Genomic DNA, 12770 nt, shown 5'->3' on the forward strand with positions numbered 1-12770 from the left:
TAAAACCCATACCATTTGGCATTAACCTTTTATTTTTAACTTAGCTTTACAATAAACAGAAAAGAATTTGATCATTTAAAAAAATACCATAGCTGTCAATTCAAAATGAGGCTCTTGTTAAACAAAGCAGAACAGTATACCCTATAATTACATCTTTACTTTTATATACAAGAATTGTGTGCAAAGTGCTTTTCAAACTATAAAATAAGACTTTGGAGTAAGATAAAAATGGGTTATCCCTAGGAGTTAGCTACCCCTGACTGCTTATAATTAATCACAAAATTCTTTACAATCTTAACTTGCAATTTATTTATATACTAAGAGAACAACCACCATTCTGATACCAAACTGATACCTGGTTTTTGAAGACAATCCCTATCCACAGGTCTCAAATTGATTTCTACATATAATTTTAGTTATTTGCTTCATGTTTTTCCTAAATAGAGAACACTTTTTTTTATAACAAATATTAGTAGATCTTTTCAGACACACTTTAATTAAGATGGGAATAAAAAATAAAACAAGTTTCATGAAAGAAAAAAAGAAAAAATTGTATTCTCATACTTTTTCCAGTATCGGGAATAGAACTCACGACCTTGCGCTTGCCAGGCAGGTCCTGTGCCGCTGAGCTAAATCCCCCAACCCTCATACTTTTTCTTTAGGCAAATGAAGAACCACCTGTTATACTAGACATGGATTAATCCTGGCCCTCTTACTTAAACTTTGAACACATGAAGCTAAATCAACATCATAATACCTACAATTCTTAAAACTTATTTGCTACAAAATTTTTCTTTTGTTTTTTGTTTTTGGGTGTTTTTTGTTTTTTTGAGGCAGGGTCTGGGCTATGCAGTCCAGGCTGGCCTTGAACTCACAGCAGTCCTCCTGCGTCAGTCTCCTGAGTGCTGGGATTACAGGCATGCTCCTCCATTCTTGGCTTGCTACAAAGCTTTTGAATCAAAGAAATTTTTAAAGCACAAGGTATACCTAAGTGTGCAAGGAGCTTTGGGAAGTATACAGGAAGAATGACTCTCTAAGTATAGTCTTCAAGGATCTAAATAACAGTCTTCCTTTTACTTGAGGTGAGAGGTGGGATGCAGGGAATTAAATTTCCATTAGTTGGGCATGCATTAGTCACATGGAAGCAGATGGCCCATTAGCTTGTAAATCCTTCCAATACCCCTGTAAGTAGGTACAGCTAAATATTATACCCTAAAGAAACAAGTGAGGCACTAAGAGGTTAAGAGTCCAGTCTGTACAATTCATCAGTTGCAGAAAAGTGATTTTCATGTTTCCTTTTTTTTAACTTTTATAAAAACAGTATAAATATGTTTTCATTTATATTTCAAAGCACCCTATGAAGCAGACACTAGATATCCTCAGTTAAAGCAAAATGATTACAAAGGAATAAATCTGTATGACTGAATTAAAATCTTATTAGTCATCTGCAGCCTCAGAATACACTTTTAAAACTATGTCAAGCCCATTTTTCATCACTGCCATCAGCAGGTTATGTCTATTCTGTGAATCATTTTAAAAACAAAGGCCAGTACAAAGAACTGTAAAGTTAAATAATGAGGCCTAAACTGATTTGTGAATGCCCAAGATTATATGCAGCCCACAATGTGAATGCAGAGAAGATTTTCCAGCAATTTTCTACTGCTTGACACAGCAATTCAGTGACTGATAAAACCAATATAACCCCATTTGAAATTAAATCTTGGATTGCATTCTTTCTCATATTCAATTTACAAAATAAAAAATATCCACTTATAAATCTGATCTCATTATTACAACTGTACCTTGGAAAAGCAGCTTATAATTCTCTATGGTAGATAATTAGGTAAACATGTTACCAAACAATAATTAATAATTTAATGTCCTTCAAGTTCAAGGGTAAGGTAAATCTATATATGCTACTTATAATTTAGTTGAGATTGATTATTCAAGTATCAGAAATATTAGTCCTTAAAATGTTATCATTTGTGTAGTGCAAAAAATATATATGTATATATGTACACAAACGAAACTACTGGACAACAGAAAACAAATGTAATTAAGATTTTCTTGTGAGCTCCAAATCCAGTTCATTCTGAGGTCATCCAGGCCCAGCAGTCTTCAGGAAAACATCGTTTTCTTCAGTTCAGTTTTCTTAAAAAAAAAGTAAAACCCAATTTTGTGTGAGTATAAATGCAACCTGAATATGAAACACATCCAAACAAAACCATTCTCTGGATGATAATACAGTATCATTCAAATTGGTCCTTTTGAAATTATTTTATCTGTCCAGTTGGAAAGACCTAATTGCAGGGGCTGAAATGATCAAACAGTATTTAATTTAGTGCAGCAGGTTGAACCCAGAGTCTTATAGCTCTACCAATGAGGTATATCTCCAACCCTCGAACAGTAGGGTTTATTATTTTGTTTTGTTTTGTTTTGGCTTTTTGTGGTTTTTGTAGTACTAGGGACACAGGTTACAGTACTATTGTGGTTTTTGTAGTACTAGGGACACAGGTTACAGTACTATTGGACACAGGCATCTATAATAATCTATATCCCCAGCCCTTTTTTATTTTTTATTTTGAGACAGTATTACTAAATTCTCTAGCTGGGGCTCAAACTTGTGATCCTCCTGCCTCAGCCTCCCAAAGTACCAGGATTACAGATGTGCACCACCACACCTAAATTCTGCTTTTAATAAATAATTTAAATCTATATTCCTCCTCTCTTACCTTCTAAATTCTCATCCTTTTCTAACTGGCTAACTATACAATTAATATTTAGAGGAATTAATGCACAATTTTATCAAAACAGGAAAGTTGTGAAATCAAAAAGCTTAACAATCTACGTTATTCCTTTAATCACATATCATGTAGCTATTATTTTCCAGACATTGTGCTTGGCACCAGGGATTCAAAGATAAATGAAGCAGACTCTTAACCCTCGAAAGAGCTTGGTTTAATGACAGGGAAGGTAGTGATGTATAACCCAGAAAGTGATGTATAACCCAGAAATTTTAAGTCCCTGCATAGAACATCATGCATAGGACATGATGGTTTTAATGACAGCAGAGTGAATGAGCTACCAGAAAAGGGTAGGCTTTTTTTTGTACCAGGACTCGAACTCAGGACCTTGTGCTTGCCAGGCAGGCACTTGTTCGACTGAGCTATACCCCTGGCCCAAGGGTAGGCTTATTAGCATAAAAAATAACAATCACATAGGATCCGAATTCTGTGAATTCTGCTTTTCCTCTGCTGTAAAGTCTCCAACCCTTTCCCAGCACTCAAAATGCCTGAAATGTTCGCATTACAGATTCAGTGAGTGATATCTGAAGCAATCCTCTTATGAACACCTGCATGGCATGAGTGCCATTTTTTTTGTTTGTTTGTTTGTTTTTTTCCAGTACCGGGAATTGAACTGATGACCTTGTGCTTGCCAGGCAGGCGCTGTGCCGCTGAGCTAAATCCCCAGCCCCATGAGTGCCACTTTAAATAATCAAATCAATTTTCACCTAACAAGAGGAAACCCCTACAGTAGAAAAAAACACAGGCTCTCGATGAACTGAGATGGTTAACTAAGACAGATGGGAGTGGTTCTAAAGACAAAGTGCCTGAGTGAAGTTCTAGCAGAAATATTAGGTGCTGAACACGCTGCTGAAACACTGATAAGTTTGCAAAACTTATCAAAACCCATGGAGTGTACTTTGCTATACAAGGTTCTTGGAGATTTTATTACAATCTATTAATGTAATAAAATAAATATAAATCATTATCTTCAGAACTTTAGAATGTTTTTTCAGGCTCTGAATGGGACCTTTCTCTAGTTGTGTGTGTGTGTGTGTGTGTGTATGTGTGTGTGTGTGTGTGTGTGTGTGTGTTTAACTTGCAAAATGGACAGTTGACCGTCATCGCAAAAGAAAAGCAACAGAAAACAACAGAAAAGGGAACAGGAATTAACTCTACCATTCTCCTCACTCAGAACTCTATGCTGCTGTACGCTGAGATTCTTTTAACATAAACAGTGAACATTTGTAATGATTCACCTAAGATCATGTGCACTTCAGCCTGTCTACTGTAAAGTATCTACTGTAATTTAAATTGTTTTTAAATTTTTCTCTGGTAAAGGAAAAGTGTACCTGTGAAGATTTAAACTTGTAGATTTTTTAAATGTGTTTACTGCACATCACTATCAAGTGCCCTATTGCTATTCCCCATCTGTCATTACTTAATAGGAACCGGTGATGAAACACTGAAAACATATTCAGCGAGGCCACAAAGTGAAGTAATGGTCGATCAGTCCACACATCCATGCAAAGTAATTCAGTTTCAGTAGTGTCTAAAAAAAGACCATTTTTTTAGGTTTGAAGATTTTCTTGAACACAAGGGCTTTGGCCTCAGGTTATCACCAACGAACTCAGGACACTTTCAGAGATTCTAGTCAATTATCCTCAGACCTATCTCATCACAAATTGCAACTCTGGCTATCACCTTAAAGTAATCCCTAATTCTAAACAGTCAACATGAGGCTGAAATCTTTCTGAAATGTCAGTGTTAACATTTAAAGGTATATATAGAGAAAGCAGTCATTATTTGCTACCTCTCCACTGTCGATTATATCACAAAGAGCTCAAATTACATTTCAGAGTATAAGTACATTTTTCTGTATGCCAATAAATTTAAGTTTTTAAACATGACACATAGTCATGTTTCTGTATGCCAATAAATTTAAGTTTTTAAACATGACACATAGTCATGTTTTTGTATAAATCAAAGGCATACAAATCCATCAGATGCTACTAAGTGAAATTCTTTTAGAGTCTAGCAAGTACTTAAATATCATTTGCAGGGTAGTGCTACTCTCAGGATCAGTATAGCATGTTCAGTATGACACCATATCTAGAAAATGGACCTACCCCCCTTATTTGCTGCTACAAGTTTTGCCTATGGGTTATAAAAGTATATACACCATTTCAAATTATACAACTATACTGTTACCTTCTCCTTCTTTGATAATATAAATGCACCAACCATTGGGCAATAAAAGGCCATATAATAGCAAAAGTTAATGCACCAGGAGACATCTCAAAGGGCCACCAAGACGGTCTCTGAGAAAATAAAATAAATTTATCACTAATTTATTCAATATTGCATGTATAAACTTAAGAACATAAATAATAATTTTAAAAATATAAAACCACTAACAAATCTCACTCCTGTTATGCTACATTTCAAAGCATAATTCAAGAAGCAGACTTGCAGAAGTACTACAAACTTAAATAAACACCCAAGAGTATTTAGTAAAACATACAATTCATTTGGAATGCTTTAAGAATCTCATATAATCTAAATGTATTGTAACTGATTTGAAAACCTAGCACTTAAGATTTCAGAAAAATTTACCTGCGAGGACTGATTACTGGGCTGCAATGCTGATAATTTTGCCTATAAATAGAAATGAGAGTGACAGCCTTAACAAGATGAAAATACATATAGTAATGTTTCTATTTCCTAAACTATTAGCTTATTCTGTTTTTCTGCTAAGTTTATCTTGACTATCCTGAACCCATAGTGATCAAAGGACAGAGTCTCTAAAACTGTGAGTGGAATAATTACCTTTGGTATTTTATGTTTCAAAAGTTCAAATTATACAAAAATATCACCATTAAATCTCAAATCTGTTTAAGCTGATTTCTTATATAGTCTTATTATCTACTCAATTCTTAACTCCTTTTGTTTCCATACAAGCCATCAATGTACAAACACATTTGAGAACTGCAGCCTTGATAATTAATTAAAATGAAGACTGTGAACAATATCCAAAGACTAGTCTTTGCAATTCATGACAAGTTATAGCAGAAAGCATATGCTAGATGTAAGAAACAAACTGCTGATACTATAGATCATTAAAGAAGTACTGTGTGGTAGTGCACACCTGTACATCAGCACTCAGCAGGCTGAGGCAGAAAGACTGCCACAAGTTCAAGGCCAGCCTGAACTAAATAGTGAGAGCCTGTCTCAAAAAATAAAAAAAATAAAAATTAAAAAATTTTTGAAGGTATCAATTAAGCAGAAAAATTTAGGACATTAAGATTCTAAGTTGGCAGATTCCAAAGATAAGTTTCCTTAGAGATAAGACATACCAGAGGAAAGAAAGCTTGCAAGCAATTCTAAATGGAGTGGCCAATGAAGGCTCAATACTGTGACTTGGGAAACAGCCTTCTATACAGAAGTAACGTCAGTTCAAAGGCCGAGCAAGGGATGGAGCACATGTACTGCCATGTTCCAGGAGCAGCTACAAGGACACAGTGGTGATGCAGAGTAACAACAGGAAGAAAGCTGAGGCAGGCTTTTAAATTTCTTTGTTATGGGTAACATGATTTCTAGGGGCTCCAATGACTGTAGCTTACACGTGAAGCTAAATGAGATGTCCCTGAGGATTGCATTAGTCCTTGAAGACCACTGAGGTGCTAAAACAGTTAAGTTACAGCTCTTGTATACTTAAGCGGAATGCTCCAAGTGCTTAAAGAATGATGACAAGGTAACAAATACGCTGATAGTTGTAATCCTGCTTTGTAGGTATAATGTATTCAGTCAGAAATTTACCTATGGCTCTCCAGAATAAATGTAGTAAAGGGCAGACTTACAAACACTGGGCTACCCAATGTCACATCAGTATGATTCCGAATGGAACTCAAGGTGGTCAAACTCCAATGTGACAAGCGTAACTACCTACTCTGCATTAAAGCAACAACTACTAACAAATGCTAGGGATGAATGAAAACTACTGAATGGAACTATACATGCATATTTGTCTAAGGAAAAAATGATCTGGAATAACAAGGGAAGATTTCTTGTTAGTAACCAGCACTGCCAGCACAATTTTTAAATTTTATTTCATTTTCAACTATTTAAAATGTTTTTGCCAGGCGTAATCCCAGCACACCTGTAATCCCAGCACTTGAGAGGCTGAGGCAGGAGGACTGTGTGAGTTTGAGGACAGCCTAGGCTACACAGTGAGTTCAAGGCCAGTCTGAACTACATAATGAGACCTTGTCTCAAAAAAATAAAATGTTTTTTCAGTGCTGGGGATTGAACCCAGGACCTTCTCAATGAGCTACATACATCTGCAGCTCTTTTTGTTTTGAGCCAAGACCTCACTAAGTGGCTAAACTGCCCAGGCTGGGTTCACACTTGCAATCCTCCTGCCTCAGCCCGCTAGAGTCCTGGGCAGACCTGCACTACAACTTCTGGTTTTAACTTAAGGTTGTTTTTGGCTTTAAAGATATTTAATCATAAATATCAAGTAGCTTGTATATAGCTCCTACTTATATAGAAATCTGTTTCATCATTTCATCTCACTATTATTACTATAGATTACTGGGGGTTTTTTGTTTTGTTTTAGGATCTAAAGAGCCTTACACATGCTAGGCAAGCACTTTACCACTTAGCTACATCCCCAGACTCTTCCCAACTTTATTTTTCCTTTTGAAAGGAAAAATCTCATATAACACCAGTTGAGAACCCCTACTTTGAAAACTCAAAAATCCAAAGTGCTCTAAGATCTGCTGAAACCTTGAGGGCCAGTATGATACTCAACAGTTTAACAGGTTTTAGAATTCTGGAGCATTTCTGATTTCAAATTTCTAGGTGCTCAACTGGTAAAGTCTGTGGAAATATTCCAAAATCTGAAATACCTCTGGTCCTAAACATTTTGAGTGAAAACACTCAGTCTGTAGTAATCACTGCAAAGGAAATGAGCTGACCTATCTCTTCCTGTGAGCCTTTTTCTCTTCTTTTAGTACTTCCTCCAGAGATAGCTTCCTAGCTCTATTCAAAACAGAATGGCAATCTGCCACAGTTGAAAGACCACTAGCCTACGACACAGGATGACTGGGTTCTGTTTAAGGTTTTGCAACTGACTAGCTATATTTATTGCCTTTCCTTTTCTTTTCTTTTTCCGTTTTATTTTGACAAGACTTGGGGACTGAACCCAGGCTGTTGTACTGAGGTATATCTCTAACTCTTTTCAGTTTTTATTTGGGAATAAGGTTTCTCTACATTACCCAAGCTGGACTCAAACTTGCAATCCTCCCCCCACAACCACACAGAGTGCTAAGATCACAAGCCTGTGCCATCACGCCAAGCTCTTGGTCAGTCTTTCCTAAAACAGTAGTTTTAAAGAGGTTCTTTTGAATTTTTTAAAACAATCACTAAAACTTGTGACCTGTGTAAATCTGATCAACAGAGACTGCACTGCTTCACAGGACTAACAGACAGAAGATGGCACGGCAAAGGTGGAAGCTTACCTGCGAAGCGGTTAGTGCTTCCAGTTTATGAAGCCTCTGCAGGACGTTCTGCATGTCCTCCTGTAACCGCATGAGCACGAGAGCAATCTGCTCATTGAGGCTGCCTCGGGAGCCCCTGTCTGAGCCCCGGCGCTCACCATCACCCCCACTTCCCACTTGTCGGCCTTTGGTCCCCTCACTCAGATGTGGCATCCTATGCCCTATTTGAAGAGAGGGAAGTAAGTCAGTTTTATTCATGTGTTTTAGTCATTTTCCTGTTTTTAATTTGAGATCTAATCTCCAATGTACAGCAGAAGCTACCAGGAAGTATGTAAAATAAACTTCTAGCCAGGCACATGCCTGTAAGCCCAGCACTAAGGAGGCTGAGGCCAGGAGGATCGCCATGAGTTTGAGGCCAGCCTGGGCTACATGAGTGAGTGAGTTCAAGGCTAGCCTAAACTACACAGTAAGACCCTGTCTCAAAAAATACCTCTTAGGATTAAAGGATTATATAAACTATGTATATTGATGTATTCATAAAATTTTTTTCTAAGACTTCATACATAACAGGCTAGTACGTGACTATATACATATAACTCACAAATAATATATGTGTGCTAAAAATGTCTTTTAAAAAAAGGTAATGCCAGCTGTAGTAGGGCACACCTGTAATCCCAGCACTTGAAAGACTGAGGCAAGAGGTTTAACATGACTATGATGCCAACTTGGGCACCTAGTGAGCCCAAGACCAGCCTGTACTACATAGTGAAACCCTGTCTCTAAATAATAATAATAGTAAAATTAAAAAAGGTAACAAGATTGGAAAAAAAAAAAGCCCAGAAGACCAGGCATGGTAGTGAGTGCTTATAATCTCAGCACTCTGGGAGGCTGAACTAGGCGGACCACAAATTTAATCCTGGGTAGGCAAGTTAACAACTTAACAAAACCCAGATTCAAAATGCAAAAATTTTAAAAAGAAAATTAAAGGGCTGGGAATGTAGCTCAGTACAAAAGTCCTGATATTATAAAAGACCTGACACTATAAAAAAAAAAATTTTTTTTCAGTGCTAGAGATTAAATCCAGGGTTTCATGCCTGCAAAGTACACTATACCATGGACAATAAATTTTTATAATAGCCTTAACTATATTTCCTCTTAATTCTTTTTTTGATGCTATCTATTCATTTCTTACCAGAAATAATCAAAATGAATACATTAATTTTCTTTCTCACTCTATTATTTGATCATATTGAGTTTTTGTTCTTTTTTGTTTTCACTACTGGGATTGAACCTAGGGCATCTGCATTAAGCTACATTCTTCAGGCTCTTTAAATTTTATTTATTTAATTTTTTTTTTGGTACTGGGAATCAAACTTAGGCACTTGCCAGGCTAGTACTTATGCTGCTGAGCTACATCCCCAGCCCCTTAAACTTTATTTTTTATTTTGAGACAGGGTCTTGCTAAGTTACCCGGGATGGCTAGTAGGATGTGAACCTACTGCCTTAGTCTAAGTGCGATAACAGAGATTATGGGTATGAGCCATCATACCTGGTGATTACTATTATTATATTTATCTTTCTATTGTTAAACGATCTTTCATTCCTATTTTTGATTTGTGAGCTTTAAATTATCTCTTTTGACCTAAGTGGGGAAATGTGAAAAAGATAATTCAAATTTTACCTATAAAGGGAATAAAAAGCACAGCTAGAACAGTTAGTGAGTGCTTAGGGGGCAGCAGAACAGAAATATGACCACCTCCAAAAACTGAATAGAAGATTCAGAAAGAGAAATATTTTCCCTGATACCTTCAGAGAACACAGCGCTACATGCATGGAGTCAAAGGAGAGAACTAGACATAAAGAAAAATTGTTATGCAAGGGTAACATAACTTTACAGATAGCCTCAACATGCTGCAAGTCCTAGTGACTCTTCTAAGTAGAACTGCTCCATTTTACTACTTTACAGAGCTTAGTTCTCAGGGTGAAAACAGTAGTACTTACCTCTCGCTCTTCTGACATTGGAGAACTCCTCACTCTCTCCACCTCGCTTCTCATGGTGTGGTGCACCACTGTTACTTCTGCCATCTTCTCCTCCATGCTTCACTTCCCCTTTTCCTTCAACTGCTACCATCTGCACAGTCCCAATGCTGCCATTTCCAGGTGGTACTTGAACATCTTCAGGAAAACCAGAATTTTCCAAGGGCATGTTGGGATCACCACTCACGTAATACTGAAATGGTCCATTGTTTGACGTAAAACTGTCTGAAGACTACAAATTTAAAATATCTGATCAAAAACTAGAACTATAATTTATATACCACAGAGTTTCATGGTAATCGAAATAATGTTCTTTCATGTTATTATTAGAAATATTCTTTTTCTAAAAAATTTCTTGAATTCACATTTAACTTCCTATATGTAAGAAAGAAATGGGGTACAGGATGTTTCGTCCATGCATGAAGAACTGAGATGCTTTGGCAGCGAATTCTTCTCATAAGTCAATCATTTATCAAAGAAATAGGTAAATCCCTGCAGCGTATGATCAAAAAAACACACTGAATGTTTAAAGAATTTTTAATTCTTTATTACAGTAGAAGTCACGCTGCCATTTTCTGAATTAGTTTCAGAAGAACTTTTCTGCGTGTTCAGTTGCATTGTCCTGGCTGCCTTGATTCCTGCATCCATTCAAAACACAGATTTTTCATGATCATTTTGACTTTAGGAAAGAGCCGTGAGTTGCACAGTGCCAGAACACCCTGCACTGTTTTTACTTGACAGAAACTGCTATGAACATTAGACCAACAAGGAATGACCCAGGGCTGTGGATTCAGCTCTATGGCATAAGTGCCTGCCTGGCAAGCGCAAGGTCCTGAGTTTGATTCCCAGTACCAAAAACAAAACAAAAAAACAAGGAATGACCATAAAATTTGGTGAATATTTTAAAAATTGATTACGATTTTTAAATTGTAATCTCTTATAGCAACCAAAAGACAAATTGCTATTAATCCCCCTAAAACATATTCCCCCTCACTTTGAACACATTTAGCCCACCATTCTTGGGCTAAATTATTATTATTATTATTTTTACCATAGTAAAATTTTTTAAACACTATTTTTTAATCACTATTTGTGATACTCATCTTAGTTACCAGAATAAACTCAAAGAACACTACAAAAAAAGAGGTAAGAATCCTGCTTACAAGAAGTTCACAGCTTTAAGTAAACGGAGCCAGTAAAGACTATTACATTATCACTTGGTAAGTTATGAAAAAGATACGCTACAGGAGCTCAAAGTAGGGGCACCTAAACCACACTGGGGTTGGGAAGAAGGTGGCCAGGGAGCCTTTGAAGAAATGATAGAAACTATGACTTGAAGAACAAATAAGAATAATCTAAGTGAACGATGTCATAATAATGATAGCATGAATAAAATACTTGAGATATAGGGTGATTTGAGAACGCTCAACATTAAAGAATCAACATGACTTAAAGGCTAAATATGGGGAATGAGGAAAAGTCTCTAGGGACAATTTAGCGATACTCATCAAGCTAAGAAATTCTGACGAAAAGGTTTCAGGAAAACAGAAAGACAATGGTAGTTATAGGTAAGGTAAACATGAGATCTCTAGGGATGTCTAGAAGGGCACCTGGCATTTGGAAGAGAAATACTGGATTTATCACTTCTGGAGTCATCAGCCTGTGATGGTTGAAACCAAGGAAGCAGTAACTAGGCTCATCTTCCTGAAGAACACTAAACTTAAGGGGTCAACAGAAAAAGAGTAACTCACGAGGAAGCCTACAAGAAACCTGCGAAGTTGAAAAAAAACCTATCACACAAAAGAAAGTGTTGCAAGAACAGTGCAATGCAACATTTTCAAGAAAAGATGTGTTGGAATGTATGGCAGAAATCTGACTAAAATAAATGAATACAATATATAAATACAAACAACAAACAGCCAGGTCATAAAGTGAAGGAGAGAGGTTAAAAAAAAAAGGGTATCACCAAGCGAATATTTTCTTTCAAAGATGGAAAGGCAGGCTATGATACGTGTACAGCTTGAGAAAAAAGAAGCGGAAGAGAAATAATTGTTGGGGATGGTGTAGAGAGGGTAGAAAAGATGAAATCCCAAAGAAGTAGGAGGACGTCTGCAATCTAGAGAAAATGGCCTTAAATGAGAAGACCCTGTCACCCTCTCAGGTAACAAGAAATGAACACAGCAGTTTATAGTAAGCTAAAGAAGTAGCAGATGACAAAAGTATCTGAAGAAATCAAAAGACGAGGTGGAATTAGACTGATGACCACACTGCCAATTCCACTGGCACTAAAGCTTTTCATCCAGCATGGTCTGCAGACCCCCAGTAGCAGCATTAATGGGAACTTGTGAAAGTGCCCATCTTTTAGAATGTCCACCTTAAGGCTGGGCATGGTGGCACATGCCTGTAATCCCAGCACTTGGGAGGCTGAGGCAGGAGGATTCATGAGTTC

The 12770-nt window shown here is 36.8% G+C and overlaps 1 protein-coding gene across 4 annotated transcripts in view; it reads right to left on the bottom strand.

Moving 5' to 3' along the window:
- The window catches only part of Acbd5 (acyl-CoA binding domain containing 5), a 38141-nt gene continuing 25371 nt past the window's right edge, over positions 1-12770 (bottom strand). For all 4 annotated transcript variants that reach the window (XM_005386871.2, XM_005386872.2, XM_005386874.2 and 1 more), the window contains 5 exons: positions 10286-10553; positions 8306-8505; positions 5400-5441; positions 4995-5104; positions 1-2151 (listed from right to left, as the gene is read on the bottom strand). In XM_005386871.2, the coding sequence (XP_005386928.1) occupies positions 2139-2151; positions 4995-5104; positions 5400-5441; positions 8306-8505; positions 10286-10553 (633 nt within the window). In that variant the 3' untranslated portion in view covers positions 1-2138. The remainder of the gene's footprint in view (positions 2152-4994; positions 5105-5399; positions 5442-8305; positions 8506-10285; positions 10554-12770) is intronic.

This window comes from Chinchilla lanigera, unplaced genomic scaffold, assembly GCF_000276665.1.
Source record: "Chinchilla lanigera isolate Chin_1 unplaced genomic scaffold, ChiLan1.0 scaffold00028, whole genome shotgun sequence".
Classification (NCBI taxonomy): Eukaryota; Metazoa; Chordata; class Mammalia; order Rodentia; family Chinchillidae; genus Chinchilla; species Chinchilla lanigera.